Raw genomic sequence first — 19364 nt, 5'->3', positions numbered from 1 at the left:
TCAGTGCAATTACATTCAAGATATAATTAAATGTTTCATTTCCAACGGGGTCCCTTTAGCTCATTTAGCTCATCCTTTTATGCACGTATGCATTTCCGATATTAAGGTAAACGTTTATTTAAACTTTTATTTTGAAGACATGCGAGCCCAGTTTCCGGCAATTGACTCCGTTTACTTGACGTGCCTGCGTTTTGACGTGTGAATCATCCTTCCTCCTAAGATGGCGTTGCACCTGTTCTGTCTGTGTTGATTCTACTTGTTTTCGGCTCGGCATTAGAAAATAAACGATCTTCCAAGCGTCGACATTAAAGCGGACACGGTTCCGAAGCGAGGTCGGCTGTTCAAAGATGTCCACAGACGAGCTGTCAGCCTCGGATAGCGAGGCTGTGCTAGCCGGAGCAGGGGAGCGGTGGGCTCCGGTGGGCGCTGTGGCTAGCCCCGAGGATGAGAGCGGGAGCTGCGGCAGGGGCGCTCATTCGAGGCAGAGATGCTCGACGTCGGCCAGCGAGGAGGAAATGACCTCCCGGCTGAGGAGGCTCGAGGAGGAGCAGGACTTACTAAACTCCTCTCTCCTCGCACTCACCTCTCACTTCGCTCAGGTCCAGTTCAGACTGAAGCAGATCGTTCACGCACAGAGCGAGGAGAAGGAGAGGATGCTGGCAGACCTGGAGGAGTTCGCCTTCAGGGGATGCCCGCATGTGGTGGGCTGCAGGGCTCAGGACACCAAGCAGCTGGAGAACTCGGTGAGGACTCTGATTTTATACTTCCTCCAGACAGTGCGCAGACGAGAAGTGTCATAATTTTAAAATAAATATTTCCTTGTGTTGCTCTGTAATTGATTCCTATTATTACTCACATTCACTCCATATATTAGGATTGCTGTATATTATTGGTATTTTGTACCAAAAGGTTGAAAAGCTGTTTCTGTGTCAGCATTAAAATTGGATAAACATTGCATACCTGTACTAATTGGTTTCGTTTTCCAGCCTCCTCCTTTTCTGTCTTTTCTGATGGGTAAATGCTCATAGCGCTATTAAACTGCCCAACATGCACACATTTACTCTCTAGCAGCCAGTTATTCTGATTAAAGTGTCTTTATTGCATCACAGGATTGCCTGCTGCGCCCACCTGTGTGTTCCTGCAGAACTCTTATCTCTCATGGAAAAAAAATGTCTCCTATTGTCTTTTGTCACAGGCGTGTGAGTCACAGCGGCGCAGGCTCAATAAAAATGCCTCGAGCAGATCTCAGTCTGTTTAATAAAGGCTTGTGTTTGCACAGGGAAATTGAAGCCACCTGCTATGTTCCTTTTCTTCTTCTTCTTTTTAACCCCTCTTCGGCCACAGCCTTGTCCTCGTTAGCTGCTGTGTGTGTGACTATAGATTTTCCTCATGTGTTTGACCTAAAAGCCCTTTTTCTTTGTCTCCCCTGTTGCATGCTTTGCTTGCAGGGCGATCTGGTGAGTATGAAGCGATACCTGATGTCTCGTTGAGAGTTTGGTTTGTGTAAAAGTCCTGTTCAGTGTTTGTCAGACCTTGAAGTGGCCCAAATATTCTGTTTTTTTGTGTGTTTTCATCTTAACTGGAAAATGCTGGGAACAAAATTTCCGTTTGTTGATGCTGGCAAAGCGTCCACACTGGTGTCTGTTTGTTACATGCTGTTTCAGTGTTGTGATGCTCACACTGTCAGCTCCTCCTGTCTGTAAAATCTAGAGTGACTGTTTGTGTTTTTCTCCTGTCAGAGTGAGAGGGAGAAGAGGGAACGTCTGGAAGCACAGAGGGAAAAACAGAAGGATCTCATTTTCCAGCTGAAGACGCAGCTGGATGATCTTGAGCGCTTTGCCTACCAGGAGGGAAGCTACGACTCACTGCCGCAGTCCGTCGTCATGGAGAGACAGAAGGTGGGTTTGTGTCAATGCAAACATCACAGCACTTAAATGCTGTTTACAGGTTTTCCTGACAGCCTTCAATCCCTGTTTCTCTTTTAATCTTTACAACCACCAAAGTGCAAATAAAAACTTCAGGCTCTTCCACCGTCTGAAGTGTCTTCGAGTACTTTCATAAACATTACATTATGCTGAGCAATATAATGTGATGTTTGCGTGTTTCAGTTCAGGTCAAATATCTGACCTCAGCGTGCCCCAGGTTTTGTAAGGATAAGCTGTTTCTCTCATACCTATTAATACTTATTAAAAAGTACAGAGGTTATCCTGTAATCACAAAGCTGTACAAGTAGTTATATTTATATTTGAGTTATTTTTGTGCCATTTCTTTGTTAGCATATATGAAGGTTATATAACAAGAAATCAAAGTTGGTTTGATCTGGAAGGGTGAGGAACTTGAGACTAAAGCGAAAGATTTCGCTGTCAGGAAGATGGCTCTTTTATCTAGGGGAGATCACTGTTAGATAACCTGCTCGAGATCACATTATGTTCAGAAGGGTTTTTTTTTTAAATAAGGGTTTTTTTAAAGTACAACATTTCCACAGATTAATTCGCGACTATAAGCTCTAAGAGCAAAAGAGTTTCTCAGCTGAGCCAATCCATTATTCATTAGACTTTTGAACTGTGTGTTAGTGATGCCACTGAATGAAGCCATGCAAACATGAGAAAGTCGAAGTGATCTCCATGATGTCATCGGCCAAATTTGGAGCGATTGTGGCTCAAGAGTTGGGAGTTCGCTGGAAGGTTGCCAGTTCGAGCCCTGGCTTAGACAGTCTCAGTCGTTGTGTCCTTGGGCAAGACACTTCACCTGTTGCCTACTGGTGGTGGTCAGAAGGCCCGGTGGCGCCAGTGTCCGGGAGCCTCGCCTCTGTCAGTGCGCCCCAGGGTGGCTGTGGCTACAATGTAGCTGCCATCACCAGTGTGTGAATGGGTGGATGACTGGATGTGTAAAGCGCTTTGGGGTCCTTAGGGACTAGTAATGCGCTATACAAATACAGGCCATTTATCTGTTGAGTGTGCAAATAAGCAACTTTCAACAGCAACATATTTAAACAGCCATCAAGTTTAAATTTAAGAATGCCCTTAACATTCAAAAGCTTCTACTCCCTCTTGGAGGCAGTGACAATACGCAAAAGGCGTTTAAGCTTCAGCCTGTCTTGTGTTTTCCAGGTCATCATTGACGAGTTGATCAAAAAGTTGGATGTAAACCTGAACGAGGACATCGGGAACTTGTCACCTGAGGAGCTGAGGCAGAGAGTGGACGCTGCCATCGCTCAGATAGTGAACCCAGCCAGAGTCAAAGAGCAGCTGGTGGAGCAGCTCAAAACGCAAATCAGGGATCTGGAGATGTTCATCAACTTCATCCAGGGTACACAGCCTTCTGAGCCGTGGTTTTACTAGCAATGAGATTCATTTTTAATTTCATTCACATGATAACTTTGACATTTTCTTCCACAAGATGAGGTGGGGAACCCTCTTTTGTCAGATGGACGCAGCCAGCAGCCACGCGCAGCAGGGACCAATACCAGATCTCCAGGAGCAAAGAAGAAAGGTCAGACACTCTGTGTGTTTGTTGTATACAGAGATTTCTTAACTGTAGCTTTGATAACACAGGGTACAGTTTTTTTTTGCTTTGTAGCGTTTGTAAAATAAAGTCTTTAAAATGTGTGCGTTCCTAATATGCGTTTTTCTTGTGGTTCTTCCTGCTGCAGTGGACCCAGAGCAGGCCCAGAAGATGCGAGAGACCGGCCTGCAGCTGATCCAGAAGGCCCTGGCCGTGCTGCAAATCTTTGCTGCCAGCCAATTTGGCTGCGCGACCGGACACGTCCCCCAGAGCATGTGGCCTCAGGATCTGTGCGGGCAGGACTACGGACCCCTGCTGCAGCGTCTGGAGGCAGCTGTGGAGAAGGTGCGAGTTCTGGGATCGCATAGGCACCCATCTGTCGAACACGTGGTCAATTACACCAGCAGCTCCACACTGGGGGCCCGAGACGAGCTGACGACGTCTGTGAGGAAGGAGCTGGCCATTGCTCTGAAAGACTTGTTGGCTCACGGCCTCTTTTCACCCTCTCAGACCATGAGCGTAGTGCTGGCACCCATCTCCTGCCTTCTGCCTTACAGACCGGTCTCACAAACCATGCACCCATGGGAACTCTTTGTGAAGTACTACCACTCCAAAAACGGGAAGGCCTTCGTAGAGTCACCGGCCCGCCAGCTCTCTCAGTCCTTCGGCCTGCACGTTGGTAGCGGCCCGGTAACCGTCACGCCTAAGCAGTCTCTGCTGTGGGCCGTTCACACTGTGCTGAAGGAGCATGGACGTTACAAGCGAGGACCGGACTCGGAGTTCAAAGCTCTGGTGTGCATGGCTCTGAATGAGCAGCGGCTCGTATCGTGGCTCAACCTGCTGTGCAAGTCGGGCACTCTGATACACCCGCACTATCACTCCTGGAGTTACATGGCGCAGACCGGCTTCGAAGGAGCCCTGCGCATCCTGGGTCGCATCAGCCACCTCAGGTTCAACCTCCCTGTGGATCTGGCTGTTCGGCAGCTGAAGAACATTAAAGATGCTTTCTGAGGATGAGAGTGTTTGTTTTATCAGCTGAACTAAACTGCTCTTACCAAACATTCAGGACCAAAAGCATGACTTTGCTTTAAGTATGTAGCCTTTTAAAGGTTATCTAAGCAGCAACCCTTCTAAAGTTAAGTGCAAGTATGTGATGTCTACACTACATGCATGGGTGATAATGTCGTGTTAGTCTGCATTCCTGCTATATTAAAATATCAAAGACTCAGCTGCTTGTACTGTAAAAATGCCTTATTGTGGAGATGGAGATTACCTCATCTTTAGCCTTCCTGACCTTAGCGACCTGTGCTGCTCATCATACTGTATCATTCCCCTGTCGTACCTGTTAGTGGCCTGAGCTATGCAGCAAACATTGTGTGAGAGTTTTACAGTAATCACTACTGTAATTTCCAGTCTGACAATCCAGGAAGCAAATGAACGAGCGGGAAGTTTGCTCTACCGTGGCCTCTCCATGGTAAACAAGAGCTGTCACGGGTGCTTGTTCTCAGTGAAAAGTGCAGTGGCTTCTGTTTGCGAATGAATAATTCAGCTGGTAAATCATGTGTAGCAAACTGGCTAAACGGCAGCACTTAGGTCAGCCCGTAAAGGAAAACATGCGATATGGTTTCCTCTGCTGAGGAAAACCCAGATGTGGGTGGTGTTATGTAAGAAATATGCAGCTGTAGCAGATGAAGCTGGTGTCACTTCTGGTGTTTCAGGTTTGAAAAAGCATTTTGACCCTGTATAAACTGCTGCTTTCCTCCTCCTTTCAGGTGTAGTTCAATCCAGCTCATATGGATGAGAATATCCCAAAACTGACATAATTGTAGGATGTAAACTTTTGTTTTGTTTTTTTCCATCATCCTGAGACCAGCTCAGTTGCGCGTCCTATATAACTGAATGTATAAACCGTAGATGCTATTAAGTCAGAGTTCACCCCAAAATTGAGTTTCTATATGCTATCGTTTGGCTGTTAGTGCTGCTTGTTATGATTTGAAGCCAAAACATCGTGAGATTCATTGGGAATTCCCCCACCCTGTGACCCTGTGACATGCTAGCTTCAAGAGGAGGGCCAGACTGCACAGTTCCTGAACCCACCTCCTGCCTGGTAATTGGCACCTTACAAAGATGGACGTAGCCACGGTGACCCGTTGGTTTGTGCAGTGTTGTCATAAAGCCTCGAGCACCATCTTCATCTCTGTCTTTTGGAACTGGGAATTGACTGTCAATCACAGGTTAAATGCATTACCGCCACCTTCTGGCGTTTTGCTGATTAAAGATATTTTACCAAGAATTTTTGGTAAGAACTAGTTTAGTGGAAGGAAAAAGGTTCCTACACAAAGGATAACTAGTAGGGAAGGTCATGATCTTCAAACATTTGAATAGCAATTCATATATATTGTAAAAATCCATTTATGGGACCAACTGTGTCATTTAGATTCTATTTAACATAAGCAGATATTTCTACAGCTGAGCAGGGATCTCTCTTAAACCGCTGCAAACCAAAACCATTTAGAAGGACAAATCGCACTAAACACCAGAGGACTGTTGTGTAAATTTGATTTTGGGGTGAACTGCACCTGCAAACTGAGTGTAGTTTAAGTCTTGTTTTCGGGACTAAAGCTTCAGTGTTCCTGTGACCACAAGTATGTATCAAACCTCTGAGTTTGTTTCCTGCACGAGACCATGTGTGCACCATGTGTTACGTGAATAGCAAAGTGTGTTTGGGATAGGTTTGTTATGGTTTTCTCATTCTTTCCCCTGTTTTTGCTTTTTGTTCAGCTGTTGTGTTATTTATGTATTGACACATATTTATTTATTCAATAGCTTAGCTCAACAGTTAAAGGGTTAAAGTAGCAGCTGTACTGTAACTGTAGCAGTTCAGTCTGGTAACAGTAGAAACATTGGGTCATCTGTTTATGTTTTATTATATATTGGGATATGAACGATGTTTATCTTTTAGTTTTTAATCTTATTTAATGGAACCTGGTCTGTAAATGAATTAAATGTAATAAATGAACTGCTGAGCTTCTCACAAGGCTTTATCTCTTCTGTTACTAAAAGCCTAATGGTAATGCCTGTTGGGAGATGGCTTAATCTGGGTTATTTATTTATAGCTACAGTCTATAGATTAGACTCTGATGCCAATGTTTTGAAGAGAGACTGGCTATGAGAATGCATCCAATCTTTATGTCCTGCTGTGCACAACAGATTGAGCAGACTGGGTTGCAGCTGTCTGAAAACAGCTCATCCAAATGAGAGTGACTGAAGAAGAGGAAAAAGTAAGCCGAATAAAAACAGTTTCAGTTTCAAGCCACCAGAGTGCGTAAATTTAAGACTTGGTAAAATGTGATCGTGAATGCATTAATATGAATGACAGGTATTCAAAGACCGGAGGGAGCAGTCAGTCTAGTGGACACTGTGATAGCAGGATAACTTTAAGCCAAATGACTGCACTCACACAGGTACCCATCAGCAATGCAGAGCAGTGGATTGGTTGAACAGTTGAGTTAGGTTTCTGATTCACTGAATTAACAGATTTTACTGAAATTTCTTTAGGAATTTCGAGATAAATTAAATCAGATCTACAGCTTCATGTGTCTGTGCAGTTAATGGTACAGTTTCCCTTCAAACTCCTACAATAAACCACCATGGATGCATTCAGTTCTGCCTACTGATTGATGATTTCTTCACCAGTAAGTGAAACTGCATCCAAACTGAATGCAGTCTCACCCAAACAGGCTGAATATGGTTTGGGTCTTGATCACACCTCATGTGTCTAATACAAAGGGACTAACAGCCCCTTTCTTTGATATTTATTAGTAAAAAATTAATATTTAATGCTGAACCTATTAGCTAAAATCTGCTGTTATTTCTGGATGTTTAATGATGGCGAAGGTCAGAAGTTGCTGTCTTATAACAGGAGCAGGGTTGGTTGGGTTTATTTGGTTTGTTTGCTTGTTTTTAACCCTTGTGTGGTGTTCAGGTTTGTTGGACCTGTTTTCAATGTTTGCCCAAAGAGAGATCATGCAGCTCAATATTTCCACCTCAGACTGTTTTGCATCATTTTCTGTGAAGAAAATATCAAATAACACATTTTCAATGACTTCACATTGTAGCCCTTCCCCCCTACATGTTTATATCACACACAGTGTTTGGATCCACTCGACTTGGGGATCATATACAGTGAGTGTGGAGGTATTGTGCCCCTTCCCCCTGTCCTCCTCATATGTGGCTTCCTGTTTCAGTGTGCGTGCTTTGCCTCTCTGCTCCTGTTTTTTTCCCCACACAATGTTCAAACAATGTGACATTTCAAGCACCTGTCACGGGAAAAAGAAAACACAAATATTTTAGAAAACTATCAAAAACTTTAAAACTGATGTTCTTGTTTATGAGGAAAATAGACTAATTTTATGTTTTTATACACAAATTTGAACCAAGTATGAATGGAAGAGGATTAGGGCCAGTGGGAAAAAAGGGGGCACGTCTTTTTTTTTCTTTTCCAGAATTCTGAGAAAAAAGTCAAAATTCTTGCTATTTCCTTCTTTTTTGTAAAGCAGTAAATTTCAAAATTCATGGATAACAACAATAATTGTAATGCACATTTTACCCCTCTGTCTTATGGGAAGGATCTATAGTTTCTCATACTCAGTCCCAGCAGCAAATCAAGGGTGATGCATAACCTAAGATTGTCTGCCCCGAGAGTTCAGTGACTTTACAAGGCAGTATGATGAAGTTTTTAGAACATGGTTGCTTTCATCTTTATTAGATAAGAAAGAAAACAAAATAGTTATCTTCATAAAAGGAGAGAAGTAAACACCAAATAATAACCATGCATGTGATCTGTGTTGCTTGCAATTGGAATAAGTACAAATCTGTATTTGTACATAAATTGCTATGGGTGGATAGATTTAATAGCTCAGCAATGTCTTGGGTCCACCAGACCCGCCAACAATATCTGAGTAACAAACATTTGAACACCACACAAGGTTTAATGGAGTAAAGCATGTGGATGACTGTCGGGGGACTGAATACTGCTGCAGATGGTGCAAATAATAAAATAATAATAAATCTACCTGATTTTTCTTGTTACCCTAATTACACTAATTTTTTTTATTTAGATTTCATAACTGAGTCTCTATGCCACCGACTGAAACATTTCTGTGTCCCACGTCTTTTTTTTACTCTGAAATAAGGTAATAATCCACCTCTGGTGTCTTTTTTCTTTAGGTTCCTATTTTTAAAAAGAAGTGCTAAAATAATAACTTTTATTTAATGATCGAGTTCTGGTGAATTTTTTGTTTAATAAAAATTAATAAACAAAAAAAACATTCGCTTGCTGATACTTACGGATGTGACGTAGGCAGACCGATGGGTCAAAGTTCAGCTAAACCTTGTGGACTTCCTTTCCTGTTAGCGGTGGCCGTAGAACAGCATCAGTGAGTGCGATTTCCCTTCAAACAATCTTCATCCATCGCTCCAAATGCGCCTAATTTTATCATTTTTTTCATGATACATAGACGGCACCGACTCTGTTAGTTCAGATGTGGCCGTTAGTTTGTAGTTTTTGTTTGCTAAAGAAAGAAAATGAGCAGATTTATCGCAGCGCTTCGTCCCCAGCTGTGCTCTTTTCAACATGGCAGCTTCCTTGATGTGTAGACGCTCAGAGTCCCATTGAACCGACTGTTTATGTGTGTAGGCATCTTATTGAGCTGTATTCGTTTTGCTATAAGTAAAGGGGCTTATGCGGTGCACTTAATAATGTGTCCGAGCAAAATAATTAAAATGAAAACAGCTTGAAAGCTGTTAGCCTAGCTGAAAGCTAATGCTAATGTAGCATAAACGAGAGGCCGACTTGGAGACGTGTTGGCGGATTGACGGGTTTGATATGATATTGATACTGAGTTCAAATGTGCCCTCTCTTTCTGGCAGAAATGGGCAAGTTCATGAAGCCTGGGAAGGTGGTGATGGTCCTAGCTGGACGCTACGCTGGGCGCAAAGCTGTCATCGTCAAGGTAAGACCGAAGAGCTTCTGGGAGTTTGCTGATTGTATGGCACATGTGCCTGAATATGTACACACCAAGCTCTTACCAGAGTTGTCCATCTGAAAGCCAAATTGCCATTTGTCTGCATGTTGAATTTCCAAGAATACAGTATTCAGGCCATGCGATGAGGGATGGAAAATAAGTCCTATTACAGTCCGTGTATTATGTGTTTCCCATGTGTTTCAGTAAGACAGCCTACAAACGTTTTGTTATAACTACAGTTGGGCTTTGTGCTCAGAGCTCGTCACTTCATGTATATATATTGGATGTAAAACTAGAAAGTGGTGAGTAAATATCTCTGTGGGTGCTGGGGAGCATGTTGCCTGTGGAGCACAGCTCAAGCTCCTTGCTTAAACTGACTTTGCTTTAGTAGTGTTTGGATTTGTACACACATGTGTGTGCTGTGTGGAAGGAGGCATCTCTTTTTCAGAAGATATTCTAAGATGGTCAAGTTGGCGTAAGTCCATAGTTAAGGTAGCTGAATGATAATTGGAATGCTACGACATACCTGACCAGCTGGAAGGGAAAACATGAGATGGGAAGAAACTGAGTTTACATAATTTCCTTTGGGATTAAAAAAAGTATACTGACTCTGATAACAATACCAGATGGTGTCATTCCCTCAGGTGGAAAGAAAAATAAAATAAAAGGCTGGGTAACTCACCAGAACTGCTCTAACTGGCTTTACTTGGGTGGGCAGCACATTAAAGGAAAACTGATACGTGGGGAAACACTGATACATTTCTTTGCCTTCAAATACATACTGCAGTGGTAATTCAGCTTTTCGTCTTGTAAGTGTTTCGTGTCTCTGATGTCACATCCTCCTGCTAATGTCTGCCTGCAGAACATTGATGATGGCACCGCTGACCGCCCCTACAGCCACGCTCTGGTCGCCGGCATCGACCGCTATCCCCGTAAGGTGACCACATCCATGGGCAAGAAGAAGATCGCCAAAAGGTCCAAGATCAAGGCCTTCGTTAAGGTGTTCAACTACAACCACCTCATGCCCACCAGGTCAGTGTCTCATCTACATTGACATAATTAGGTTTTCCTGTAAAGAAAATAAAGTGGTGGTGACAGATGAAGTCTTTTGGAATGTCTTATAAAAAAGTGTCCAACAGCTGTAACATGATTGGATACCATATTATTAATGCTAAATCAAGAAAGGCTGTCATTTTTAAAAACATCTGGTTGATTAAATGTTTTGAGTTTAATCGAGGAGGCTGGTTATTCTTTTTTCAAAAATCCAATCAAATCTATGGGCTGAAATCTGACATGGTGTTCTTCCCATTATTATTTATGTGTCTGTGAAGACATTTACAGATAATCAATGATAATCAATATTGTGAAACTTGTGTAATGACAGTTTCTGTGAGTCTCATATTCATAAATCCACCCATCAAACTCGGTGAGGTGCAAATAAATACAGTGCGTGTCTGAATCTGAACTGTGCATTCATTAGAAGTTTAAATATTATATTGCTTGCAGTTATTTAAGCAGAGAGTTGGAATGTGTGGCGTCTTCAGATCAAAGTTTTATTACTGGAGATGTTTTTGTTGCTTTTTGTCCTTTCCAGCTGTTAACAGCTGTTCTTTGCTTCTGCTTTTGGATCCACTTGTTTTAAACGACCAACATGCTTGACTTGCCTTATGCGTTTGATCTGAATAATTGTTACTACTTCAGGGTGAACGAGCCACTTAAGCAAAAAGTACTCTGTTTTTTTAGGACGGCTGTTTTGCTCCGTAAAATGACTGATCCCTTTAAGTACATAAATAGGTCTGTTAAACGCTGCTGTCACTTTATCTGAACAGATGCTCTTCAGACATCTTTGGTGCTCAAAACCTATAAAAATTATAAAACTTTATCTTGATGACGAAAAGAGATTTTGCTTAATTTTTTATTTATTTCTTAACTGGCGCCTGGTTTTCAGAACGTGGGCCAGTTATAGTTTTGTTCCAGTGATTTTCATTTTTAGACTGAGGTATAAAAAGGTCTGACAGTCATCCTGCTGATGCTCTGATGCAGGAATATGTGATGTTCAGCTGTTGATCGAAGATGTGATCAAATTGTAATTTGTAGAAGAATGTTGAACAAGAGGAGTCATTTTTATCAAACAGCAGTTAGTTGCTGGTTGACATCAGTGGCTTTTCACCCACACAGGCTGCCTTAAGTGCTTGATGTGTCTGATTCAGTGTAACGTTGAACAAAGTTGATGCAACGCTGAGGGAGAACGTCGACTTGAACATTGAGCAGGTTTATGATCCATTTGTAATTTATGAATCTGGAAGCTAGTAAAGCGATACTGATTGTTCATATCGTACAGGTATGAAGGTGCTCAGCAGAGCGAGCTGCAGTCAGCCATTGGTGTCAATTTAAAAAAAAGTCTTTAACATGTTTTTACTCCTTCAGATACTCTGTGGATATTCCTCTGGACAAAACTGTTGTGAACAAGGATGTCTTCAGGGATCCAGCTCTCAAACGCAAAGCCAGGCGGGAGGCCAAGGTCAAGTTTGAGGAGAGGTGAGTCTCCCTGATTTCCTTTTGATTTAACATCAGAGGATTTATGTCTCAATTTTAATAAAGTACATCAGGGTTACATCTTTCATGATTTCAAAATGAGTATGTTTTCTAAAGTAGAGTTAAGTGGACAAAAAGTCCGGCGGCAGCACAATCATGGGAAAAAAGATCCCATTATGATCAAAATAAACCCGTTCTTTGATACATTTTGTAATTTCCTCTTAGCAAGCAGTTGGTGTGTGCACGTCCAGATTGTAATCAGTGATGTTTGTTCTGTTTGATCAGAGAAAATGACTTCACCTCCTGTTTGTTGTTTCAGGTACAAGACGGGCAAGAACAAGTGGTTCTTCCAGAAGCTCAGATTCTAAATTCACTCGGTTTCACAAATAAATGTTTAAAAACTGATTTTCACTCTTGACTCGTGTTTGTGTGGGGTGTGTTTTCTCATACTGAAAATTCATGAAATATTCTTAAGGATTCCATCTGGAAAACTGTGGAAATAGACTTGTAATATTCACCAGCTGCTGAAAAAGTAATCGGAGTTACTCTTGGTTACGAGGACTTAGTCGCACCAAATTACCCTGTAACGTAGTGCAGATGTCTGACCTTGGCACAAAGTCATCACTCACCTTTTTTTCAATCTTTGAAACAGGTTGTATGATATCTTACTGCCTGCTTTCAACAGTGGTTGGAACTAAACGGCACCAATAATGTGAACTTTACAAGACTGATACTGGAATCAGACACGAGTTCACATTTTCTGCTGAAAGAAATCATTCACTGCTGCTTCTGTGTGAATTTGATCAGCTGGAACAGCTAAATACAAACTTAAAGGTTGAACAAAATGTAAGCCTGACTAATTATTCAATGAACATTTTAGCATGAAAGATTCTCGGGAACTTTCAGAGGAGTATGGCTCGAATACTTGAACATTCAATGAGGGTGTTATGAATGTGGCAGTGAGATGTGGTTGCTTTTTCATTTTTAATTTTTTTTTAAGCATCTGAATTAAAGGCAGACTAATGATAGAAAATCTTCACTTAGCTGTTGGTACGTTGTATTGTGATCAGAGCTCATCAGACAATTTGTATAGTGTTTAGCAGTTTCAGGCAAATCTAATTTTGATTTTAAGAAACTTGACTGCACATGAGAAATCTTAAATATTGAATATTTGTTCAACATTTTAATATTGAAGTAATTGATCACTGGTTACAGGTGTATTGATGCGGGGATGAACTTTAAACGGGTGAAAAACAATATTTTAAGTTTTTGAAAAACATGAAAATGGCTGAAACAATATTCTTACAAAGATACAATAAAAATATACAGGAAAAATCTGGATTTGTCAGCAATCATCAGATCAGACTGATGTGTGCTTTGATCCTGACATAACGTGCCTGCACTGCAATACCTGTTCTCAAGTTCCTAGATTTGCCCCTAACGAATACCATCCACATTATTATATTTAAAAATATATTTGTCTCTTTGGTTTGTAAAATAAAAAAAAAAAAAAAGTAATTTAATAATTAATTTTAAAAAACACGCTGGCATACATGTGCGGACTGATCATCACCGCTAAAACATAAAAGAAAAGGAAATATGACGTAATTTATATGTGTGTGTGTGTGTGTGTGTGTGTATTTATATTTATTTATATCAGAAGTTAAATGAATCGGAAACTTGAAGATGTTCCAAAAACAGAATCTGAATTATTTTTTCCTCTCATGAAGTGCTTCGCAGCTGATGTAAGGTTCCGTATTTCCCACAGGAATTAAATGCAGCGTTTTGTTTATTTTGGATGCAGCTCCCCCTGCTGGTGGGAAGCGGCATTAATTATACGTAAAGACGCAGGGGATCCTCCTGCGGGGAAAGAGAAACTGAAAGAACCAGTGTGAGTTCAGAGCAGTGATCGTCGGGAGGAGGTAGGTTCACTGCGGCTGCTTTTTTTTAAAATAAGAAATAAACCTTGATAAAAACACGCAAATTCATGTGAAATGTGGGAGTTTTCATCAGAGGCTTGATTTAGGTGATTTATTTCCAGGTTCAGAGTAATTCAACTTACTGAGATGTCATCTGTGTGTGGTTTAAAGCAGGCCTGCGGTACATTTTGTTGTTGTGAAGTTTACTTGAGCTGTGTTTTAGCTGTTTGACTCTCAGTCTGTGTCGATCCTCTGTTAAAAACCTCATTTGGCTGTTCAAGTGAGTGACAGTGTGTCACATCTGTAATGTTTTGTAAACTTTTTTTCCAGGTTACTTTCACTATGTCGTCAGACGAGGTGAGAGCTCGTTTTGCTTCTTCCTGTTGTTGTTGTCGTTATTATCAAAGCGTTTTAAACCACACGCGTAATGCTGCTCTCCCTGCCAACATTTATTAAGTGTGTTAAAGATATCTATTTAACCCACTGTGTTACACAGCCTGAGTGTAGGCGTTTACTTACCTTCCGGCATTCCGTGTCTCCATGTTGTGTTTCAGGACTTCTCTCTGGTTCCGGATTCACAATCCGAGGACACCTTGGAGGGGATTAAGGCTTCAATCAAAAACTACAAGGTGCATTGAGAATTTATGAGTGCGGCTTCATTACACTTGGGCAGTTTACCTCCAGTTACACGCAGGGCTCCTAAACTATTCATATGTCTCTGAATACAACCCAGTCCTAAAATGAGATCCAAGTATGCTGCGGGTGCTTCGGTTACTGTGGTCCATATTTGTGGAACAAGCTACCTGCTGACCTGAGATCAGTTACATATGTGTGTATATTCAAAAAACAGACTAAAAACCTTTTTTATTTTGAGACAAGCATTCTAAACGTACACAAGTTTCATGTTTTTATCTTCTGCTGTAAGCATGTTGACTTCCTAAAACTGCTATTTCTAGTAGGGAGAAAGCTCTCTGTCAGGTCCAGTTCTCGATCTCGTGATTTCTACCTCCACTAAAGAGGCTGTGTGATTAGTTCTGTTTAGTATGGAGCACTATTACCCAAGAGGTTGCATGAACATTTTACCACAGGGGTGGTGTCGCCAAACATAGAAGTGGTTAAAGTTCTGGAGTCAATCCCGATCTGCATCCTGGACATTTTGGGAATATTATTTACTGTTACGAGAAAGATCAGGAGTGCACATTTTGCATCATATGATCACAAACATATATCAAACTTCTCAAAAAACTGCAAGTTAGCATTCTGAATCCAAGTTCTCGTTCATCCACGCTGTGGAGGGAACACGCTTTTATCACGAAATCATACAATTTAATTAAACCTTCATGGCTTAATGGGTCAAAAATGGAAGAGTATAATAATGTAGACATAATGTAAAGGAGACTTTAACGTATGTTGCACTACAGTGTAGTAATGTCCTTGATGAGATGAGCAGCAATTCTGTTTCTGGTGTTTTAACACAAAACAGGAGAAATGTTTACAATAACCAGCAGGCGCTCGGGTGAAAAGAAAACTGAATGTGCAGGTGTGTGAGGTCCACTGCATGTCTCTGTCCAGGTCCTGCCTTTGACCATAGGTTCAGCTTTAAAATCAGAAACACTTCCACTAAAGGTGTGTGTGTGTTGTTCTGTAAACACTGCAGATTGAGCTGCTGTCTATCTTAGCTGAATGCTCACACACAGATTCAGTTTTGGTTAAATAAAGGCTGAAATACATATACACAGCATAAGCATGCTGTATTTATTAGGAGCAGAAGAACAGAACTCAGAAGAGATTGTGTGTTATTAAAATAACTGTTTTAACATTTATTAAACTCCGAGAAGAGTTGTTCTGTTGTTCTGCACAAAATACAACCACAAAAGTTCGTGTTTAAAGAGATGTTACATGTCATGCTGATTAGACATCAATAATAACAACAGCCTGGACTCAGCTCTCCCTCTGTGTCCACAGAAAAAGCATGACCAGCTGATGGAGGAGACAAAGGAGCTGACTAAAACTATACAAGACCGGCGAGATCTGAAGCAGCAGTTCAAACACCGCACTGACAAACTGACCCAGGATCTGGAAGCTGACAAACGCTCCTACGGAGACCAGCTAGCCAATGAAAAGGTAAAGCATGTGTGACATAAACATGCTTATTTCTCAGTGTTACTCTGAGTTTTTCCACCACCATTTAAAGCACTGCGAATAAGTATAGAGTAAAACCCAAGGAATTTCCTCACTGCACTTCCCCTCAAGGGAAAAATGTTGGTCAGATGGCAGAGGTTCAATAACAGGAAGGAAACAAGGAGTCAAGAGGACAGATAATAGTTATTCCATGAATTTTAAGGTTGCGCCTTTGAAAACAAGGTGGGAGTTAAATATGAAATGGAAAATTTTAAGTGACAATAACTCATAAAAATATATATTAACAATAGGACAAGCAACGCAATGGCATTAAACAACAATTAACAAAATAGTACATGTTATTGTTAATATTGAGTGAATGTAAATACTTGTAATTGCTTTCCTAACAGTGTAAATTAAGAAACTGAATCACTAGAAAACAGCACATTAGAATCCCACAAAACCTTAAATGCTTTTTGATTTCTGTGTCTTCTAGTCGAAGCTGGATCTGCTAAAGCAGGAGGAGCTCAAACTGGTGGCGGAGATCAAGGAAACTAATGCTGCTATTAAGGAGGAAGAGGCCAATAAGAAGCACCTGATGCAACAGGCCGACGTACGTTAACCTGATGAGACACACCCCCTTCTGCAGCCCGACACGCCGTGACCTCACCCCGTTAACCTGTACCTGCTGATTTCAGGTGTTCACCTCTGTACCAGAGAGGGACATGGTCTTCAAGGGAGCGACTGGAAATGCAAACAACAAGCAAGAGTTTGAGATGAAGCCACATATCGTTTACCCGATGGATGGCGGGACAGCGCTGATTACCTTCGAGGAGGAAGTCGGTGAGTTTTTGCCGGCACTGGCGTGGTTCAGATTTATCTGCGTTTGTTAAAAGGAAGCAGGTGATTAGATCTTATTTTTAACAGAAACATTAAAAAGTGTGCATAAAGTATTAAAATGCTAATTTCCATATTTTTATTCATGCACTGTACCGGAGGAGCTTTGCGTGATTTGCTGTTCAAAATAATTTTTATTTTTCTTACTTTGGGGTTTGGTGCAGGACTTCTAAATTAAACAAGCTGCTTTAGCTCCTCCCCCTTTAACCTTCTGTAGGTGGCTTAAACAGCAGGTAGATGGATCGCACTCACGTTTTTGTGCCACATTCAACAGAAAAATTCAAAAAGTATGTTGATAAATGTATCTACCTTCAGCTGCAGGGCAAAACTGAGCCACTAGGGGGCCTAATGTCACTTTTCAAAACCAGCTACTAAGCTGCAAGCAGGAAGATGCTTTTTGCAGCTTATTTGGCTTTAAACTGGAGCCAAATAAAATTATTAGTTCTTTATTATTAGATTATTAGGGCTCCAAAATGAAATAAATAATCTGCAAGATGAATCTTCAGGCTCTCATCATCACTTTCGGCTATTTTCAAAAATATAAATTAAATTTAAAATTCCGGATCTCTCTGTTTCATTTTCCAGTGGCAAGGAAGATTCTGGAACTGAAGAAGCATCAGGTGGATCTGGGAGGAGAGTGCAGCATCACAGTGGAGGCCAGGCCAGTTCATCTGATGCTGCCCAAGCTGGTGGAGGTAAAACAAACGACCACAGCGAATCAAAGACGGCGTCGGCCCAGGTTTAGCTGATCTGCTCACGTGTCCCGTCTGTTCCCGCAGATCGACTCTGAGGTTTCTTCTCAGCGTATTTTAATCTCCAACCTGCCCAGAATGGAGACCGAGATTCTGGTGGACAAGCTGGAGATCCATTTCTCCAAAACTAAAAATGGAGGCGGTGAGGTGGCGGACTGTGAATACCTGTCTGACTCTGAGACGGTGGTCCTCACGTTTGCGGAGAACAACAGTGAGCATCGAATATTTTACCCTCATGTCACAGGGCAGTTTGTTTAAATGAAACTTCAGAGACAAGAATAACTCTGTGTTTGGTGGATTATGATGTTCTGAGCTGTGCATATAAAGAGTAATCAGGATTGTTGTTGTTGACCACCAGCTGATGGACTGTTTCTTTTGTATTAGTTGCCAAACGTGTGGTACAAAATGAGTTCCATGACTTGAGTGTCCAAAAGAAGAAGCACACAGTGAGAGTGACGCCTTTCCTCAACGGGAAAATTTCAAACCTGAAGGTAAGCACATTTATCAGATTATCTGTATCTGCTCTTACTGAAATTCTAATAAAATATATTTTAATAAATTTGAGGGTTTTGTGTGTGTGTGTGTGTGTGTGTGTGTGTGTGTGTGTGTGTGTGTGTGTGTGTGTGTGTGTGTGTGTGTGTGTGTGTGTGGTGGATCGTCCATCAGACCAAGATGACGCAGTGTCCTCGGGCGGTAATGCTGACAGGAATACCCGACATCATGGAGCGGGAAACTCTGCAGGACCTGCTAGAAATCCACTTCCAGAAAAACACCAACGGCGGGGGAGAAATCGAAGCTTTCCTCTACAACCCGCTGGGAGAGCACACCTCTGCTGTGTTTGGAGGCGTCACACCAGACTCTGAGGATGAGGAACAGTAGATCCACCACTGCTGCTTGGACAAAGGTTCAGGGTTAATATCATCTACCAGAAATGAGGACCGGAACTTGTTTTTGTCCCTTGCATGAGGGAAGTCAGCATAAATTTATAAAAGTTATTATTCAAAGGGGATTTTTGGCGTCAGAAAAAGTGGGTGGTAATTTTTCTATGATTGCAGAGATTCAAGTGAAAGTGTATCTATAAAGTATTTAACCTGGGTAAATACTGTGGTATTATAGTCATGCAATACATCTTGATTATATTGCATTTACATAAACTGCTGATGAAACAATTTCCAGTCTTAGTGCAGACAAATGTAAAATATTAAACTGTATGAAATGAAGTTTTTTTTCCTGCTAAAATAGAAAAAAAAAAAGTTTAGTAGTTGTGCCATATCTCATTTTTTTTCTTTCTGTGAAAAAGATGGCGGCGTCCATCTTTAGTTACTGGAGAAGCGTCTGGATTTCTGAATGCAAAGCAACTGAATTACTTATTTTTAAGAAGATTGCCTTGTTGGATGTCGTGGGCTCCATTTTATTGTATTCATAAAAGAATAAAAGTTAATTGCGAGAAAATCCTCTTTGGACATTTGGTGCTTTTTGACACGCTTGTATTTGATAGTGGACAGATAACCCCGACCAATTAAATTAATCAAAGATAAAAAGGCAACTTAAAGCCAATTTCACACCGTGTCTTTAGGCACTTTGTTACTAGCAGCCTGTCACATAAACAG

The 19364-nt window shown here is 41.3% G+C and overlaps 3 protein-coding genes across 3 annotated transcripts; all 3 read left to right on the top strand.

Moving 5' to 3' along the window:
* Positions 1 to 224: 224 nt before the first annotated feature.
* On the top strand, positions 225 to 4698 carry rundc1 (RUN domain containing 1). The gene is made up of 5 exons (XM_085352857.1): positions 225 to 743; positions 1740 to 1898; positions 3111 to 3309; positions 3400 to 3492; positions 3653 to 4698. The coding sequence occupies exons 1-5, from the start codon at positions 348 to 350 to the stop codon at positions 4513 to 4515; spliced, it is 1710 nt and encodes a 569-aa protein (XP_085208983.1). The 5' UTR covers positions 225 to 347; the 3' UTR covers positions 4516 to 4698.
* A 4191-nt stretch (positions 4699 to 8889) lies between these two features.
* Positions 8890 to 12471, top strand: rpl27 (ribosomal protein L27). Its single transcript, XM_085352856.1, has 5 exons — positions 8890 to 8942; positions 9436 to 9518; positions 10393 to 10562; positions 11958 to 12068; positions 12385 to 12471. Exons 2-5 carry the CDS (start codon positions 9438 to 9440, stop codon positions 12431 to 12433), a joined length of 411 nt encoding a protein of 136 aa, XP_085208982.1. The 5' UTR covers positions 8890 to 8942; positions 9436 to 9437; the 3' UTR covers positions 12434 to 12471.
* Positions 12472 to 13925: 1454 nt separating this feature from the next.
* ifi35 (interferon-induced protein 35) lies at positions 13926 to 19096 on the top strand. The gene is made up of 10 exons (XM_085352855.1): positions 13926 to 13987; positions 14315 to 14341; positions 14539 to 14613; positions 15950 to 16108; positions 16602 to 16718; positions 16804 to 16948; positions 17588 to 17697; positions 17782 to 17965; positions 18139 to 18245; positions 18421 to 19096. Exons 2-10 carry the CDS (start codon positions 14327 to 14329, stop codon positions 18631 to 18633), a joined length of 1125 nt encoding a protein of 374 aa, XP_085208981.1. The 5' UTR covers positions 13926 to 13987; positions 14315 to 14326; the 3' UTR covers positions 18634 to 19096.
* Positions 19097 to 19364: the final 268 nt, after the last annotated feature.

Source organism: Diplotaxodon limnothrissa, linkage group LG4 (genome assembly GCF_057381915.1).
Source record: "Diplotaxodon limnothrissa isolate DT_005_m linkage group LG4, D_limnothrissa_male_GT1.1, whole genome shotgun sequence".
NCBI lineage: Eukaryota > Metazoa > Chordata > Actinopteri > Cichliformes > Cichlidae > Diplotaxodon > Diplotaxodon limnothrissa.
This window is presented reverse-complemented; position numbering and strand designations above follow the sequence as displayed.